This window comes from Myxocyprinus asiaticus, chromosome 4 (assembly GCF_019703515.2).
Source record: "Myxocyprinus asiaticus isolate MX2 ecotype Aquarium Trade chromosome 4, UBuf_Myxa_2, whole genome shotgun sequence".
Lineage (NCBI taxonomy): Eukaryota > Metazoa > Chordata > Actinopteri > Cypriniformes > Catostomidae > Myxocyprinus > Myxocyprinus asiaticus.
This window is the reverse complement of record NC_059347.1, coordinates 39,501,743-39,521,237: the sequence shown is the minus strand read 5'-3', so window position 1 is coordinate 39,521,237 and position 19,495 is coordinate 39,501,743. Positions and strand designations below refer to the sequence as shown.

Genomic DNA, 19,495 nt, shown 5'->3' with positions numbered 1-19,495 from the left:
AATGCAACACATACTTTACATTTTGGAACACAATTACGCATGGAATCAAGCTCGAAGCATCTGTGTTTGTGCACTTGTGAGTATATGTTTCTGCCTAATACCAGGAAAATGTATTAAGAAAGTAAATAGGGTCAATTTAATGTTGGAAATCAAGAAATCATAAATTCCTTTTGTTAAAACACCTGGAATAGAACCAATTGTACCTGGAGTGGTACTCTTAAATAAATAAACAAAAAGGCTGGGAAGTTTCAAGACTCTCTCTCACTCTCTAACCCAAGAGGTGGTCGCCATGGCTTGGGCTGGAACCATGGTGTTTGTTTTCATGTTGCCATGCCAACAGATGGCTTCTGTGTTTCAGAGGGGCAGAGCAAATGTTGCTCGATCTCTTTTGCTCTCGATCTGAGCTCACGCGAACACAAAACACTCTCACATACTGGAGCAACCCCTCTGGCAGGTTTTTCAGGTCAAAATAACTTGAGATAAACAAGAGTAGAATGATCCATGCTAAAAAAGCAAATAAGTAGTCTGCTTGGAGACTGGTTCTAGATCAAAGCTTCCATAATGGGAACTTCTCCCCAAAGCCCAGTCTAACACAGGAATACTTAACTAGCACATGGAGGTCCCCTCTAAGGAAGAGTCATGTGACCAACATTTCAATGTGATATGAAGGGACTTATAATTCCTGCAGGAGTTCCAGTTATTGCACATTGATAGGCCTACTTGAACACTGACAATTAAATCCCTTTTCTGTTAATTCAAGGTCTGATCATCCACAGGGTTTTACATTTATGAGCTTTTCCATTCCCTGACCACTTTTTATTGGAGCTAGTTAATCGTCTTCTCTCTGCTAGCTCCTAATTCATTATCACTGACTATAAAACTATCTTTGAGATTAACAGAAAAAGATGGTTTCTTACGTCAAGGTAAAGTAACTAAAATGGAGCAGAACAATTAAGCTTAAAGGAGTATTCTAATACAATTTAAACTGAGTTGACAGCATTTGTGGCATAATGTTGATTATTTCAACTTGTCCCTCTTTTCCTACACTAAGGTACTTACAGTGGAAGTGAATGGGGCCAATCCACAGACGTTAAAATATTCACTGTTTCAAAAGCAGTGGCATAGCCAAGGGTGGGCTGGGGTGGGTCTGGGGTGGGTCTGGGCCCACCCAAATTAGACCCAGGCCCACTCAGAATATTAGAGATTATTCTTTGACTTCAAATATGTATTTATAAATTAGTTTACAAATGCATAAATTCTGATTTCTGAAAGTGTGAAAGAACTTCTTGAATGTGCCGCTTCATTGTTGTTAAGGAAAATCTTTCATTGTAAGTGTCTCACTGGAACCTCGATTTTTGCTTCTTTGTTTTAAAGGAGGGACGAGTCGAAAGTATTTTTATGATAATCAACATTACACCACAATGACAAAAAAGTATTGGAAAGACACCTGGCAAATATTTCTGTACCAATAAAGGGGATATGGCTTAGTATCAAGGCTATATGATGTAGTTGGTTGAACTTTGATTTTGGGGTTTTTAATTTTTGGTAGAGCTGAATGACAAAAGGATTACACTCCTAGTTTAAATTCGCTTGCATCACCAACAGCCCATATTGTACAACCTGTATTTACATGCAGTCATCATGAAACTATCAACCCATTAATTTTAATAATGAAGGCCACTCCTTCCATAACATCATCACAAAACCTCATCATGCAGGGATGATGATTCCTTAGACAAAATTGGCAAAATAATCTGCTTGGGCCAGAGTTTTCACATCTACAATGAAAAACCAAGAACAGAACCATGATGGTTATGACCTGTGCCAATCACACAAATAAAACAAAAACACTATGTCTATTTACTCTTCAATCTAAAAAAACACTTCAAATTTTAGGGACTCGTTGGAGTCCCTCATCCATTGGACTGCACTTCGATTCCCTTGAAGTGATTTTCAGATTACATCAATGCCCACTTGGGGATTCTTAAAGCAATGGATTTTTCATTAGAAATGTTCTGACTTTAGGACTCCCTGATATCCAACATACAGAATCTGCAGAATCTTTGCACAATGTTGCTTCACACAAGCTGACAGCATTACAGTTGGAGCAGCGGTTTTGGCACTAGGCCAAAAACCAGCACTAACATTAAACATCAAGTCAGTAAATGACTTTTTATTAGCCTCTATCTCTTATCCTTTCACAGAAAAACACACAGCCATGAAGAAATTTAAGCTAAAGGACACAGCCATTGCAAAACTGAAGCCTTCAAAAGCCTTCCCTTCCCCCCACGTTGACAAACCTGAGAAAATAACTAGGCTGCTGGCACAACTATTGGCTGGAGACCTTGGGAAGGAAATGAGACAGAATGAGATATTTAATAATTTTTTGACTTTATAGCTCAGGTGCTAGAGCAAAGTTTACAATCGCAGTCAAAATTCATTCAGCTATGCATGGAACCGGCTCACATATGCTGTAATACCCAGCAGGATATGCCAAATAATACCATGTCTACATTCTGTTCATCTCATCCATCTAAATATGCAAATAGCCATCTCTTACAAAGCTGATGGGTCTACTGATGAACTGATCTTCAAAAGGCACCACCATGTGAAGGCTGCTCTGGACATTTTTGCAGAATTTGGCAGCCGTGCTTCAGCCTGACCTCACTGAGGAGGGTGACTGGTGAGGGGATGGGTGGACATCGCTCAGTCTTTCAATATGCACCCACAGGGAAGACGGCACTGAGCTTTGATATCCACTCAAATAGAGTTAGAGATAAATATAGGTTGGAGACATTTAAACAACACACCAGCTCTCAAACATACTCTTAACCTGACAAACGGTAACAGAGGAAACTGAGTTTTTGAAGAGGCCTTTAAAAACCAGACGTGTGATTGTTTATTGGAGTGGTTCTCAACTGGTGGGTTAAGGTCACAGATCTGTTTTGATAGAGTTGTAGACAGCAGGTAAAAAAACAATGCTAATAAATTGAAACTAACCGTGCATTAATAGCATAGTAAAATATATAGGCTTATCACATTTTTAAAGGGAGGAGAAAATACTTCCCAAATATTTTTTGTTGACGTCAAAGGCTGTGCTTCCAATCAATTACTTTGATTATTAATCTGTCACTTGGTAGAAGCGAGCCAAATTAAGTAGATGCCAACATGGACAGGTTGCGTGTCCTTATCCTCGAAAATCATGAACAAAATGTAAAATAAAACACAACTCAGACTACATACAATATATATTTTTATTATTATTATTATTGCCTACAGAAATGTATACTATTTAAACTTAATAATTCATGTTAATATTGTTAATATTAATATATAATAAATAATGTACATATTATAAGGACGTTTTCTCTACTTTTGTGCAATAAAAAATTAGTACTGTGTTGGGACACCAGTAAAAAATCTGGGGTCCTGAAGCAAAACCGGTTGAGAATCACTAGTTAATGGTTAAGACAGGAAAAAGATAGTACAATCTAGGATTGGTTGTTCAACTGCAGAGGAATGGGCAGCAGATTATTGCTGATATTGAGCAGCAATAATAATCATAAGTCTAAACCGTGTAATAATTATGAGTTATAATTAACAATTATAATAATGAAATATGTGTCCGGCAGAGCATATGACTCTTAAATATAAAACAACGAAATATTATGAACCTATAAATATACACATCACATATTCTGCGTGGCTTTTAGGACAGCCATTAGCAAATCCTCATTCACAAATGCTCATATAAACTGATTAGCCAAGAAATTAAAGTGCAAATTTGGCTACATGAAATAATGCCTTCGAGGAGAAGGAAGATGGAGGCATGCCATGTGTAACTACAAAGCAGAATTGAGGGAGGATGGGATGGAGGAGTGTGTGTGTGGTTGTTTTACAAGAACCTGTCTCTCACTCCTGCTTCCCCTGACTCTCTAACACCCACACCTTCACTAACAAGTAGCCAGGCCATGATATTATGCCTACACGCACTCACACAGCCTATAAATACTCTTACACATGTATAAACATGCATGGAACAATGAAAACACATGCCTACAGTTGAAGTCAGAAGTTTACATGGACACCTTAGCCAAAAACATTTAAACTCAGTTTTTCACAATTCCTGAAATTTAATCATAGAAAACATTTCCTATCTTAGGTCAGTTAGGATCACTACTTTATTTTAAGAATGTGAAATGTCAGAATAATAGTAGAGAGAATTATTTATTTCAGCTTTTATTTCTTTCATCACATTCCCAATGGATCAGAAGTTTACATACACTTTGTTAGTATTTGGTAGCATTGCCTTTAAATTGTTTAACTTGGGTCAAACATTTTGGGTAGCCTTCCACAAGCTTCTCACAATAAGTTGCTGGAATTGTGGCCCATTCCTCCAGACAGAACTGGTGTAACTGAGTCAGGTTTGTAGGCCTCCTTGCTAGCACATGCTTTTTCAGTTTAGCCCACAAATGTTCTATCAGATTGAGGTCAGGGCTTTGTGATGGCCACTCCAACACCTTGACTTTGTTGTCCTTAAGCCATTTTGCCACAACTTTGGAGGTATGCTTGGGGTCATTGTCCATTTAGAAGACCCATTTGCAACCGAGCTTTAACTTCATGGCTGATGTCTTGAGATGTTGCTTCAATATATCCACATAATTTTCCTTCCTCATGATGCTATCTATTTTGTGAAGTGCACCAGTCCCTCCTACAGCAAAGCACCCCCACAACATGATGCTGCCACCCCCATGCTTTAAGGTTGGGATGGTGTTCTTCGGTTTGCAAGCCTCACCATTTTTCCTCCAAGCATATCGATGGTCACTCATTGTGGCTAAAAAGTTAAATTTTTGTTTCATCAGACCAGAGGATATTTCTCCAAAAAGTAAGATGCAAACTGTAGTCTGGCTTTTTTATGGTGGTTTTGGAGCAGTGATTTCTTCCTTGCTGAGCAGCCATTCAGGTTATGTCAATATAGGACTCGTTTTACTGTGGATATAGATACTTGTCTACCTATTTCCTCCAGCATCTTCACAAGGTCCTTTGCTCTTGTTCAAGGATTGATTTGCACTTTTCGTACCAAACTACGTTCATCTCTAGGAGACAGAATGTGTCTCCTTCCTGAGCGGTATGATGGCGTGGTCCCATTGTATTTATTCTTGCATACTATTGTTGGTACAGATGAACGTGGTACCTTAAGGCATTTGGAAATTGCTCCCAAGGATGAACCAGACTTGTGGAGGTCCACACATTTTTTTTTTTTTTTTTTTTTTTGAGGTCTTGGCTGATTTCTTTTGATTTTCCCATGATGTCAAGCAAAGAGGCACTGAGTTTGAAGGTAGGCCTTAAAATACATCCACAGGTACACCTCCAATGGACTCCAATTAGCCAATTAGCCTATCAGAATCTAATTGGCTAATTGCCTAAAGGCTTGAAATCATTTTCTGGAATTTTCCAAGCTGCTTAAAGGCACAGTTAACTTAGTGTATGTAAACTTCTGACCCACTGGAATTGTGATATAGTCAATTAAAAGTGAAACAATCTGTCTGTAAACAATTATTGGAAAAATTACTCGTGTCATGCACAAAGTAGATGTCCTAAACAACTTGCCAAAACTATAGTTTGCTAATATGAAATCTGTGGAGTGGTTAAAAAATAGTTTTAATGACTTCAACCTAAGTGTATGTAAACTTCTGACTTCAACTGTATTTATACACAAAAACCTCCCACACTGTACCGTCTCATAATAAATGTAATTTTGCTACTCAGATCAAACTCACCCCTTGCCTACAGGCCTGTTCGTTGAGTGCTCGCACCCAGGCTCTCTGCCAGTGCTCCCTGAACGACTTGAATGCAAAGAGCGAAGACAAAAGACCTTTGACACCCGCCTCTGTGTCACTCCCTGCCCCATCTCGCCCCAGCCTCAGTCTCAAGAGGGAACCCCATACGCCACCTGTCAGGGTCTGGTGGGTGAGACTCAGAGGCAGCTGCCAGGGGGTCTCCCTCTTGCCCTGGACTATGGCGCACCACCTAGGGCGCAGCAAGGCCAGCAAGAACTGAATGAGCCAGGCTAGTACGACCAGAACAGAGGCGCAGAAGAGCGCCACCTGAACCAGCCAGCTCACGTCCTGGAAAGTCGTCATCTCCCTAATCACTGATCACTTTAGTCTCATTTTTAAGAAGGGTTGAAAATCTTGACTCACGAAGGTTGGAACTCTGGGGAAGGTGAGAGAGAGAGACAGAGTAAGTAGACTGGAAAAAGATTGGATGCAGGGAAATTTTGCCATGCAGCAATGACAACACATGTTAAAATCATCCCATTCGAACATTGACAGAACATACTGTATTACAGAATAAGAACATAAAGGTGAACTTCATGCTTCTTCACAGATTGGGAAAGTAAGGTTTCTTCCTCTATTTACATGTACTGAATTTTAAATTATTGGCTAATGTTTTGTTATCAAAGAAACTTTCCTTTACCATGGTAACCATAGTTTCCATCACAATACTACAATTATAACAATTATTGTTACTACTGTGAAACCTGTATGAATTAATATGTAATGTAATTTATTTTATTATATAGTTTATATTTCAAAGTAACGAAAGTATTTTATTTTTTTATTTTATTTTATTTTATTTTTTTGTTAATGACAATGATGGCTAATACCAAGTTACCAAAGGTTTACTGCGGCAACAGAAAATACCGTTCCCATAGTAACTTTTTGTAAGGGTTACGATACATGTTCTTATCTAAGAGACTTACAAGTGCATGTGTCGTGTCTGTATTACCACGTGTGCTTAAAAGTTTAAGTAATTAAGCAAACTGACTAGCATTTCGGTGAAAGTGTGACATGCAATGCCTGCCCTGAAACCGGAGAAGTCCTGAACTCCTTCCAGAAAACTCAAATCAGCTTGCTTTAATGCCATTCACGCCGGACGCGTTTTTGCGTGAGTCCGCCCGTCAATTGTTTTACTATGTAAACTTGCGCTAGCGCGTCCAGCTGTTTTTCAGCGCCTCGCGCAGGAACGCCGCGTTTATTTACATCTGCGTTCTGTTCAATCGCGTTAGGTCTAGCTTCTTTTTCTTCTTCTTCTTCTCTTTTTTTAAAGAGCAAGACACAGCCCCTAACATTAGTCCTTTGCGAAATCTGTAGGCTGCACCTGGTCCGATTATGTCACAAACTGACAGCACAGCAGCCTGATTCCAGCTGTGTTTTTGGTCAGTGCTGCATTGCAACGTCGAATTTGCTCATGGGCTTATTATGACCCATCTTATGTATTTAAATTTCTTTTCTTTTCACAGAGAGGCAAATATACTTATTATGGTGTTGCGTATAATAACGTTCTTGCGAAATAATGCATGTTTACGTCGCCCTCACTGATCACCATTTAAGAATCACGGCCTGTGTGTCAAAACACAGCGAGTTAACCACCGAGACAGCATTTTTGGGCATTATATGCGAATTACGAGTCAGCTCACACATAACACATACTTCAGTGATTCAGAACGACACTATAATGTCCAAAAATCCTGGATAGGTAGGCAGCTCCCAAGATGTTGAGTCACCGCCTCCGTGTCATAATAACGCCGAGCATATACAGTGTTTGTAGGAAAAAGCCATTGAGGAGAATTATTACCGATTGGATGAGAAGCGCTGTCTTTACGGTGAGCCCTGTTAACGCTAACTACAGATGCACAGCTCCATGGCTACATCATGTCTTCCTCATCTCAACACCAATCTTCAGACCCAGTCGGTATTCCTCACATCTTCATCGATCAGACCGGAGTTGATTGGTACATGCCCCCCTTTTGTGAACATTTAGCATAGTAAAAATCACACATTTATAACATCCAGTGCTGTCAGCGCAAGAGAAAATGCGTCTCCCTCCGTCTGTGTCGGACAGTCTGTAATGGTAATGCGCAGGAACAGAACAGACGAGCTGTCAAATAGCAACACAACACACACTGCACGAATTTAAAGAGATACACACGGTGTTCTCGGGCTGCCGGAGTGGCGCGTGCGCAATGCCCCTTCTCCGGCTTCTCAAGCGCGCGTGCACTGATGTCTCTGAGGACTTTAACATAATGTCATAAAACCCTTATAATTGCCATATCCACGTTATCAGGAACTACTTTATCTCATTCATAAGAATCCTAAAAAACATTTTCTGACTTTTGGCATGCTCTATACTACAAAACGATATATATATATATATATAGACACTGTCAAAAAGCTTAAATAAATATTTTATTAAAATATCTGAAATTATAATTAATTTTTAATGCATTATTAAAATGAATTTTTATGATTTCACAGACGTTTCTTCTCAAAATCAATTTATTGTTTGCATACAACATCTACAATCACCCCGATCCCCATAACGGTACATATAGATCTCAGGGCTTTGAACATAAGACTTTTATATTATGTTCAGTGTGTTAAAGGAATATTCCGAGTTCAACAAAGTTAAGCATTTGTGACGTAATTTGATCACTACAAAAATGTATTTTGACTCATCCCTCCTTTTCTTTAAAAAAACAAAAACAAAAATCGAGGTCCAGAGGCGCTAATGATGGAAGTGAATGGACCAATGTTTGGAGGGTTTAAAGGCAGAAATGTGAAGCTTATAATGAAAATAAAAACCCTTACATTAATTCTTCTGTTAAAACTAAAAATCATGTTTACACGCACATTGTATATGTCTTGTGGCTATACTTTTGAAACAGTGAGTATTTTAACGTTTACAAATTGGCCCAAATCACTTTCTTTGTAAGTGCCCCACCATAACCCAAATTTTTTGCTTTCTTTCTTTTCCCTTTTCTGTGTGTGTGTGGAGAGAGAGAGAGAGCGAGCAACAGTCATTATAGGGACCTTTAATATACTTCTCATTTGATTCCGGTTGTGTTACACTTGAAAAGGTTCGACTGAAACCAAGATGACAAAAATATATATTTATACGTTTCTCTGACAAATACCTACCTTATCACTAAAGTACAGTATTTATCTAATTTTTACTTAAAAACTTTTTATGTCTGCCATGTGAACAGCTTCTGAGAGAAGAGAAAGTAACAGAGTTATATGAATGTAAGCAGTAGGCGGGGGGGATTATGTTGACGGAAGTAGACGTGGATTTGATGATGAGCTCAGAGGCAAACCTGCAATGTAAACTAACATATCTGTCTCGTTTAGACGTCAAAGATGCTGATTACATGATGCCGATGAGTTACTTATAAACTTGGACTGATAATTTTTTGGGCGTGTTGCTGTTTTACTTATCTGACCTCAGAATTCTAGCTGTCAACTGCCGTTCGTTGATTCAGTGTATATATATATATATATATACTCGCGATTACCTTTAATGTTCTCTACAGCAATGAGGTCTATAGCTGCATCTGAAGTACAGTTTAACGATCAGTTAACCTTGAAGAAACTTGTTCAGTTTATGACAGCATCACAATGGATATACTACATAAAAGTTGTGAACTTTGGTGACAGGAAACAGTATGAATTTAATGCAGATTGCAGATAGACATATAGTATTTTTTATATTGTATAGTAGTTATTAAGTAGTTATAGATCGAATTAGTACATGGAGAAGATGTCTCCTATTCCTGCTCTTCCTCTTATCATCAACTGTTGTATGTCTGCACTGGGTTGCATTGCTACAGTCAAGTTTATTCCAGCTTTTAAGGATCATTTCATATCTGCATGCCTCTATGGAATGGACCTCAATAAAACGACAAAGAAATAGATGTAAGTGTTTCATTATGCATTATCATGCATCTGGAGTACTGAATGCATTGTAATATGATGTCTGAAAGCTGACTTAGGCAATCTCTCTCATTTCTGTCCTTCTTATTGACCAGGCCAGAGTCACAAGGTGTAATCAGCGGCACAGTATTCCTCATCATCCTCTTCCTCTTCATCCCTGTCCCCTTCCTCAGTTGCTTCATGGAGAGCAATGTAAAAGGTTCCCTCACAACGAGGTGAGCACTGAATCCAGCAACAACACTTGAATGTGCCTTTACAATAAACAAAAACTCAAAAATTTTTATCAGAACTTTAAGTCAGTTTTAACTAAATGCACCTCAACCTCAAAAGTTATTCATTAATAGGATTTTCTTTTTGTGGTGTAACTGTTAAAGTGCTATTCCTTGCTATAGAAGGATGGTCAACTACTTCCACTCCTGGAGCTCTAATATGTCATCTTAGGCCTCTGGACTTTGTTTTGTTTTTTTGTTCTTGCTTATAATTAATGTAGTTTGTGCAACTGATTGGTGCATTGTTGGCTATCTGCTGCATGATTTTCTTGGGTTTTGCGGATGATGTGCTTAAGCTTAAGGCACAAGCTACTGCTGCCTGCTATGGCCTCCATGCCTCTCCTCATGGTCTGCTTCACTAACTTTGGCAACACGGTCATTGTCGTGCCCAAACCTTTCCGTGTCCTGCTGGGGATGCATCTGGACTTGGGTGAGTTTGACAGTTTGAAAATCTGCTAAAAGGCCTGGTGCTGTTTGTGACTTGACACATTGGTGGGTTTGATTTTTTGCCCTCTAGTTGGAAATGTATGGTATATTTGTGATATTCTAAACATTTACTTGTATATTGTGTTTCAGGCATTCTTTATTATGTGTACATGGGAATGCTGGCTGTGTTCTGCTCGAATACCATCAACATCTTGGTGGGTATCAATGGCACTGAGCCAGGGCAGGCTCTCTTTATATCTGGCTCCATCATTCTTTTCAATTTACTGGAGCTTAATGGTGAGATAAAAGAACATTTTCATGTAATGGCGCATTTGCTATTTTATTGTTTTTCTTTTTCACGTTAAATCCAAATCTCTTTTATGGCTTCCAGAAAAGATCACTGTCTAGAGACAAAAAGTGACAGGAAACTAATCTTAACGGTATAGTCAACTAAAAAATGAAAATTCTCTCATCATTTACTCACCCTCATGCCATACCAGATGTGTATGACTTTCTTTCATCTGCTGAACACAAGCCAAGTCAAGTCATTTTTATTTGTATAGCGCTTTTCACAACACACATCGTTTCAAAGCAGCTTTACAGAAAATCATGCTTTAACAGAAAATGAAACTGTAATATCTATAAAGTCTTAGAATCATCATTGTGTAATTGTAAATTGTGTATAAAAATAAATAATTAAATAGTTAAATAATAATTTTATTTAGAAACCCAGTGTGCAATCCGAAGGCGACTGTGACGAGGAGGATGGCGTGCCCGGGCTGTGATGGAGCACAGCCGGCACTGAATCAGCTGATCAGCGGGAGAGTGAGATAAAGGGCAGCCGGAGATGCTTGTTCGAGAGAGAGAGAGAGACGCACGTGGCCACGTTGCATATGTGTCTGTGTTTGTTTACATTTGTTTTAAGTTGAGTTTCTCATTAAAGCTTACGTTGACTATTCTGCCGGTTCCTGCCTCCTCCATGCCCGTCCTTTATACTGTTACAGTGGTGCCTAAACCTGGAAGGGATGAGGGATGCGCTGTTGCAGAGTCCTCACTACTGCCATCTGGCAGGGGAGCAGCCGCGGCCGTCTGACTAGGGACGGAGGGGTCACTGCCAGCCGCCGAGAGCTGGAGGAATCGCTGTTATCTGCAGAGAAGGGGAGGAGCGGTTCTGGCCGCTAGGGGCCGGATGACTCACCGCCGAGAGCTGGAGGAACTGCGGCCATCTGCCGAGAAGGGGAGGAGTGGTTCCGTCTGCCAGGGGCCGGAGGAGCGAGCTGACGTCCGCCAGAGGGCGGAGGAGCGGTTGAGGACCAGGCGACAGCGCGTGCGGGAGCCGGTGAGCAAGTTTTCTCTCTCTCTCTCTCTCTCTCTCTCTCTCTCTCTCTCTCTCTCTCTCTCTGTGTGTGTCTCCGCTCGCCTTTTCCCTCTCCCCACGCCTCCCCTCGTCTCTCCCCCAGGTTTGCAGGAGGCGGGGTGGACCACCGGCTGACAGAACAGTCGGAAGGGCAGCGTCTCCCCTCCAGAGATGGGGGGGAGGGGGGGTTAATCAGACCGGTGGCACCCCGGCCTGAATCGGATGGGGGAGGAGTGTGACAAGGAGGAGGGCGTGGCCGGGCCGTGATGGAGCACGGTCAGCGCTGAATAAGCTGATCAGCGGGAGAGTGAGATAAAGGGCAGCCGGAGATGCCAGTTCGAGAGAGAAAGATGCACACGGTCCTTTGTTCTCCAACATAAGAACTGTGCATATGTGTCTGTTTATGTTTCTTTTAAGTTGAGTTTCTCATTAAAGTTTACGTTGACTGTTCTGCCGATTCCCGCCTCCTCCTTGCCCGTCCTTTATACAGCGACTGTGGCAAGGAACACAAAACTCCATAAGATGCTGGTCAATAGAGATGCACTGATCCGATACCTGGATTGGTATTGGCTCCGATACTGACGTTTTTAGACAGATCAGGTATCGGTCCGACGAGCCCGATCCAAATCTGATACTGTGTGTTAGTCATATTCGTTACTGTCAAGTTCCAAAACTGAAAAAATAACCATAAAAGCACCATTAAAGTAGTCCATATGAATCGTGCATTTTATTCAAAGCCACTTGAAGACATACGATAGCTCTGTGAATCGCAAAAGGCTGTCTAATAAGTTATTACGCAGCGCGTTATTGAATGGCGCTGCTCTGTTGACACAAATATAAGCACGCGTAGGCACATATTTTCATATGTGAGTGTTACTCCCAAACAACATCTCAGGTGTAGATGCTCAATAGTTTGGTTCACTTATAATATGCATTTAGAATGGCACCAGAGGAGCATTTTACCAGAATTTGAATAAGATGCTAATTAAACCACTGTGAATCCTACATACAGACATAAAAATTTTCTGGAGTGTTCCGATCGTCAAAATAAAGCCAGATGGCTTTCAAGTTAAAGGTGCATGACTGAAATATATTAGTTGTATTTTAAAATTCTGTTGTATTATTATTATTTAATTTCAAATTATAACAATATTTAAGTTGAATGGGTTCTAAAAAATAACTGTGAATGAAAAGTGGACTAACATCTTACATCTTAATTGAACAAAAAAGATATCTGAATCCTTTAAGTTCCAGATACAAGTAAAAAAAAATGCAAAGAAACCTGGCTTCTTTTCTACTAAAGACTTAGACTGGAATTGCTGTTAATTGTAAAAATAAAGTTTTTCTTAATAAGCTATACATGTATATTGAAATAATGTGTAGTTAGAGGTTTGTGTTTTTTTATATATATAAAAGAGTACTCCCAATTGTGGTGAACATCAGTTAATTCCAGGGGCCAGTTTATGGCAGGGCCCCTCTCTAACTGTCGGTGTGGAAGAAGATGTACCTCACTGTGATTGGATCCTTGGTGAATGAACATAAACAAATGTTCAGCAACATCAGATAAGATGCTAAGACAACTGCCAGACACCTCTTACAGGGCAGAAAGGGGGACCTTCTGCCCCACCAAACTCATTTCTAAGTTTTAGGCAAGAACTGCCATAAATTCCTTCAGGACCGCACAGATGCAGAAGCAGTGATCTATTCTATAGGTTTGGAGGCCTTAAATTAATATAAACTGCAACACAACTACTCCATCTTCATGCAAAGCACAGTTTATGTTAATGGTTATTGACTGTTAACACAACAGTTCACAGGACAGACCTATTAACAGATAAACGAATGCACGGACGATGACTTAACTGTTTCTTATCGTGTTTGGTCTCTGTCTATTCCATACGGTGCCTTTAATAATTTGAAAGAGGTTTGGTAAAGAAATAATGCATGGGTAAAACGTTAAAGACACTGTTTTAACACTGTACTTTATGCTATGCAAATGAGTTCCATACTAGGGTGGGCAACACCGTGGCTACTTCAGACACCAGTGGCCAATCATACTCCAGGATCGGAAAGGCGCCAGATTTCAGTCTCCTCCTCATCAGAAAGGGATAAATATGTCCCCCGGATAGACACACCCTTGTCCTGTGTTTCCAACTCGACGGGGAAGGAGACATTAGCAGACACACCATGTCCTGAGTTTCTGACCTGACGAGGAAAGAGGCTACAAAATAGCTGAGGTTAAGCTTTTGCGAGCAAAACCTTTTATATTGCTTTATTGCTATATTGCTGCCCTCTAGCTGAAAAAGGGCCCCAGCATTGAGGGACCTTATCTGACCCTTACGGCCCCTCCAGCAACGCAGCCCAGTCCACAGAGGACCTCTACATCAGCAGATATTGCCTGTCCCACACAGCTCCTCAGTGCCGCAGCCAGCCTGCAAAGAACCCTGTGAAGATTCAACTGACCCAGCTGCCCAGTCTGAAGTTCAGCATCCTCCAGCTCAGCGTGGCAATGACTACTGGATCGCAACTCTTCCAATTGCACGCTACCTGCATCGCCAGTGGAAGACATCTCTATTGCCGGACTGATCACCTGACTGTGTGGCACGTATAAACTTACCAAACCTCTTTCTAGAGACCTTGGCATTACCTGCAGCATATGTTTTTCTAACGTGCTTAGATAACAGTTACCTGGCGTCAGCTTGTTACAAATAATAGGTATATTATTTGTTTAATGATAAATAAGCATTATTTATCACCATTTTGCCAGAGCAATTAGGTGGTTTCCCATAAGGAGCATTCCAATACAATTCTCTCCCATTGCTACATTCAGTTCAACAGCAGTGCATTTATCCACTCTGTGTTCAAACCATTTATTTGTTTTATTGTTTAATTCAGTATTTTCCTTTTTGGTTATTAGTTTATTATCCTTTAGCAGTGCATATTCGTTATTAGCATTATTAATCATTGTGGTATTTACTCTTGCATATCTATTGTTAATAAATTTCATTAATTTTATTACAACTGTGTCTTCATTGTGTTGATGATCAAAGACTCTACTAGTTGCCCAGACTCACAAATCCTTCAGATAAATCAGTTGACCAACTCCCTCTAGTTTATATTAATTCTAAATTATCGAACAGCTCTTTTGGGAGTGTTCTTAAATTGTTAAGATAGTATTCTTAACTGGTGCCCTGTATTGCAAAGGGGGAGGGGTCATCTGATACACTCATAACCACACCTTAAGTGACACGTGATCAAAAATCACTACATCATTGGTGAATTGAGTAGAAATCACTACACAATTATTTCCACACAATAATGTAAAGATATTTTAAACTGATTATGCAAAAAAAAAACACTGGGATCGGATCAGGAAGGGTATCGGCCAATACTGACATTTCAGTTATCGAAATCGGATCGGAAGAGAAAAATTGGCATTGGTGCATACTTACTGGTTAATGGAGAAAAGCAACCTTGGGGGAAAGGCTCACTGTGGGGGCCAGTGCCCCTCTGGCTAAACAGCATGAATATAATGCCAATATTAGTTATTTGTGTGCAGTGCAAGTCATGGTTTAAAAATTGTGATCTAAGTAATTGTTAAGGGACAAAGATTTTGTATGAACTGTAAGATTAATGACTAATGTCTTTGAAGTCCATCCTGGATTAACTGCAGAAGTTCACATCGATGCATTGTCCTATGTTATTTTGTTGCCAATTAATTGATAGTCTGTGTATTCTATTTCAAGAGTGTAGTTCATCAATAAACAAAGCTGTTTCAGGCAGAGATTAATGAGGTGCATCACAGTTCAACCAGCAGGTCATTTCGGTGATGTTCAGTAGGACCATCCTAAGTCCAAGGTTCAGGCAATGGCATATGAATTATCCAGTGTCTTACAGTTGGAGTTGGCATCAGTTTATCCTCTGAAGTACGTCGTAAAAGACTGAAGTGATGTCTGGCTAGCACTGGCTGTAGTTTGTCGTCATTACTCAGCAACATGTAGCAGTGGACGGAGCTGGATCTGGCCGGCTCTGAATCCCGAGGTAGAGACAGGGAAACAAATAGAATAATATTAGCATAGATGCCATTCAATTTATTGCAGAGTTATAGATTATGAGAAATGTTTCTGAGAAATGTTTCTGGTTCCGGCAGATCTAACTACAGCAGCCTAATTGTGAGTTGATGGATAAATTAGGTGTATGCTTGGCTAAATAGATGAGTATTTAGTCTAGACTTAAACTGAGTGAGTGTGTTTGCATCCTGAACAGTGTTAGGGAGATTATTCCATAGTTTTGGAGCCAAATAGGAAAAGGATCTACCTGCTTTTGTGGAGTTTGATATTCTAGGAACTATTAACAGGCCAGAATTTTGTGATTGTAATGAACGTGATGGAAAATAGTGTGGTAGAAGTTCACTTAAGTACTGTGGAGCTAGACTATCAAGAGTGCTAGAGACTGTATTTATATTTTCTGTTATTACATCAAATTCTTCCATATTTTTGGCTTACTGATTATGTGAGACAATTCTGGAAGATTATCAGTGAAGCTATCTTTAGTGGTCAAAAGAATAGTTCTACCTGAACGATAACGTGGTGTAGATTGAATGACATTAGCTGATTGCAGAAAACAAGAGATGAGGTAATGATCTGAGATATCATCCCTCTGCGGTAGAATTTCTGTAGTATCAACATCAACTCCATATGACAGAATTAAATCTAGTGTATAACTATGGCGATGAGTTGGTCCTGTCACATTTTGTCTGACTCCTGCAGGAGTTTTTTTGTCTGCAGGCCTTATGATTTGAGAATATCGATAAATGCTAATACCAGTGTGTCATTTCCATTATCTATTTGAATGTTGAAGTAGATTCATTTAAACTAATATCTTCATCCAGTTTCTATTTGACCAGTTTCAGTCAAATAGAGCACATCCAAATTATGATCTGTAATAATTTCATTTACAATTAGTGCTTCGGTTGAAAAAGATCTAATGTTTAGCAGCCCTACCTTTATATGATGTTTATCTTCAATTTTTGTTGTTGTTTTTTTTTTCTTTCAAGTTTGACCCTAATCAAATGTTTCCTAAATGATTTATTGAGGGGTTTGTGTTTGGTAGTTCGGGGAACAGACACAGCCTCTATATGATTTCTAGGTGATACAGTATGTGTTGTAGTTTATGTGACCTGTGTGACGTCTCAAGGCAGCTCGCAGACGTTTGGATTAACCAGTTTGTCTGCTTCCTGACCTGGGCTCCAATTAGTCAAATACTATCATTATTAAGACTATGAGCCAAATTACTAGAGAGGAGAGCGGCATCTTCCCTAGAGCAATGGAGTACATCTCTCTTTAGCAGGTCAGGTCTGCCCCAAAAACTCTTCCAATTGTCTATAAATCCTATGCTATTCTCCGGACACCACTCAGACATCCAGCCATTCAGTGACACTGATCTACTATAAACCTCGTCACCACGGTGAGCAGGGAGGGGGCCAGAGCATATTACAATGTCTGACATTGTTTTTGCAAGTTCACACACCTCTTTAAGATTATCTTTAGTGATCTCCGACTGTCAAAGCCTGACATCATTAGTACTGACATGAATAACAATTTTAGAAAATCTACATTTAAGTGAAGATTTTTAGAAGAGTATCTCAGCTCTGTTGGTCCATTCAATGCAAGTGAATGGTGGCCAGAACTTTGAAGGTCCAAAAATCACATAAAGGCAGCATAAAAGTAATCCAGAAGACTCCAGTGGTTGAATGGATTCTTCTGAATATATATGATAGGTGTGGGTGAGAAACAGATCAATATAAAAGTCCTTTTTACTATAAATTGCACAAAGAATGTGAATCACCAAAAACAAAAGAAAAAGAATGTGAAAGTGAAAATGCCGTTTATAGTAAAAACTGGGACTTAAAAATTTATGTGTTTCTTACCCACACTTATCATTGCTTCTGAAGACATGGATTTAGCCACTGGAGACTTTTGTGCTTCCTTTATGATTTTTGGACCTGCAAAGTTCTGTTCACCATTCACTTTCATTGTATGGACCACAGAGCTGAGATATTCTTCTAAAAATCTTAATTTGTGTTCTGTAGAAGAAAGAAAGTCATACACATCTGGGATGGCATGAGGGTGTGTAAATGATGAGAGATTTTCATTTTTGGGTGATCTTTCCCTTTAATTTATAGTGGTTCAAATAAGGAAGATATTTAAAGGCTTGTTCAAGATCACTGACATTATTTGAGTGTATAAATAGGCATGCAGCTATATATTTTAACTTAACATATCAGGATGTTTTTTTCAATAGATTTTCTTTGAACTTTTCTCTTTAAGGAGACTACAGGGATGACCACGTCTTTTCTTTGTACTTCATGATTCCCTTCTTCTTCACCATGTTAGCCCTCTTCTACCACAGTTGGTTTGTTTAAAATCATGGCTTTTAATTTCTTTTATTGCAAATGTGTGTAACATGCTTAAAAGCAAGACTTTAAAACATTTAACTTTACTGAACACTACTAAGTCAACAAATACTATACATATTTGTATTCAAAAGTTACCCTTTTGACAGTTGTCTCACACCATATATACAGATATTAACCATTAAATAAAGGAAAAAGAAAACATGACTCTAAGAAAAAAACAAACTGGCATCAGCAGCCTTTAGCGATGTACATTCTCTTTTTCAAAACACCCACTCAGGTACCGATCCTCAGTGTCCGTTGGAGACACTTTCTGTTACTTTGCTGGAATGACGTTTGCAGTGGTTGGGATTCTCGGCCATTTCAGCAAGACCATGCTGCTTTTCTTCATCCCCCAAGTCATCAACTTTATTTACTCTCTGCCTCAATTGTTTCACATCATTCCCTGCCCCAGACACCGCCTACCAAGGTGGGTTAGCTCAGAAATATTTTTGAATATCATGCTATCACAACTATGAGATTATTTGGATATTTGGTCAATTTAAAAAAGTATGAGCTAAGGGCTGAACATAAAGGAAGATTTAGATATCTAACATGCACTTGAATCAGAACATTTAATGTCTTTTAATCTGTCATCTCTAATGTTTTATTAGTAAATATTTGACAGATGGAATGGGTTCATTGTTATCAATTTCTTAATAAATGTATGCAGTACTAATATGATTTAAATCATCTGACCTCTAAAACTGATTAATGTAGGTTACAGTCAGACACAGGAAAGCTTGGCATGAGCTACTCTTAAGTTCAAACAGAAGGACCTAGGAAAATTAGGACAACATATTCTGAAGGTATAAACACATGCCATCATCCAGAAAAAAATTTTATTCAGAAAAAGCGTTTTCACAGTCACCCTGTGTACAATGGCGGCCAAAAGTTTGGAATAATGTACAGATTTTGCTGTTTCAGAAGGAAATTGGTACTTTAATTCACCAAAGTGGCATTCAGCTGATCACAAAGTATAGTCAGCACATTACTGGTGTTAAAAACAGCACCATCACTATTTGAAAAAAGTCATTTTTGATCAAATCTAGACAGGCCCCATTTCCAGCAGCCATTACTCCAACACCTTATCCTTGAGTAATCATGCTAAATTGCTAATTTGGTACTAGAAAATCACTTGCTATTATATCAAACACTGCTGAAAGTTATTTGGTTCATTAAATGAAGCTTAACATTGTCTTTGTTTTTGAGA

The 19,495-nt window shown here is 39.3% G+C and overlaps 2 protein-coding genes across 10 annotated transcripts in view; one reads left to right on the top strand and one right to left on the bottom strand.

Annotated features, from left to right (window-relative positions):
* The window catches only part of LOC127437498 (phospholipid transfer protein C2CD2L-like), a 40,941-nt gene extending 32,983 nt beyond the window's left edge, over positions 1–7,958 (bottom strand). For both annotated transcript variants that reach the window (XM_051692472.1, XM_051692463.1), the window contains exons 1-2: positions 7,642–7,958; positions 5,781–6,216 (exon numbers count right to left, since the gene is read on the bottom strand). In XM_051692472.1, the coding sequence (XP_051548432.1) occupies positions 5,781–6,143 (363 nt within the window). In that variant the 5' untranslated portion in view covers positions 6,144–6,216; positions 7,642–7,958. The remainder of the gene's footprint in view (positions 1–5,780; positions 6,217–7,641) is intronic.
* A 972-nt stretch (positions 7,959–8,930) lies between these two features.
* LOC127438200 (UDP-N-acetylglucosamine--dolichyl-phosphate N-acetylglucosaminephosphotransferase-like) lies at positions 8,931–18,575 on the top strand. 8 transcript variants are annotated; one of them, XM_051693621.1, is made up of 6 exons: positions 8,931–9,758; positions 9,872–9,991; positions 10,342–10,475; positions 10,622–10,686; positions 18,158–18,218; positions 18,524–18,575. In XM_051693621.1, coding segments are annotated over exons 1-5 (363 nt in total). In that variant the 5' UTR covers positions 8,931–9,756; the 3' UTR covers positions 18,200–18,218; positions 18,524–18,575. The 8 variants fall into 8 exon arrangements, 4 of the variants coding, with proteins under 4 accessions (XP_051549581.1, XP_051549575.1, XP_051549566.1 ...); XM_051693615.1 differs by having other exon boundaries at positions 18,158–18,242; positions 18,524–18,568; XM_051693606.1 differs by lacking the exons at positions 18,158–18,218; positions 18,524–18,575 and adding an exon at positions 11,197–14,843.
* Positions 18,576–19,495: the final 920 nt, after the last annotated feature.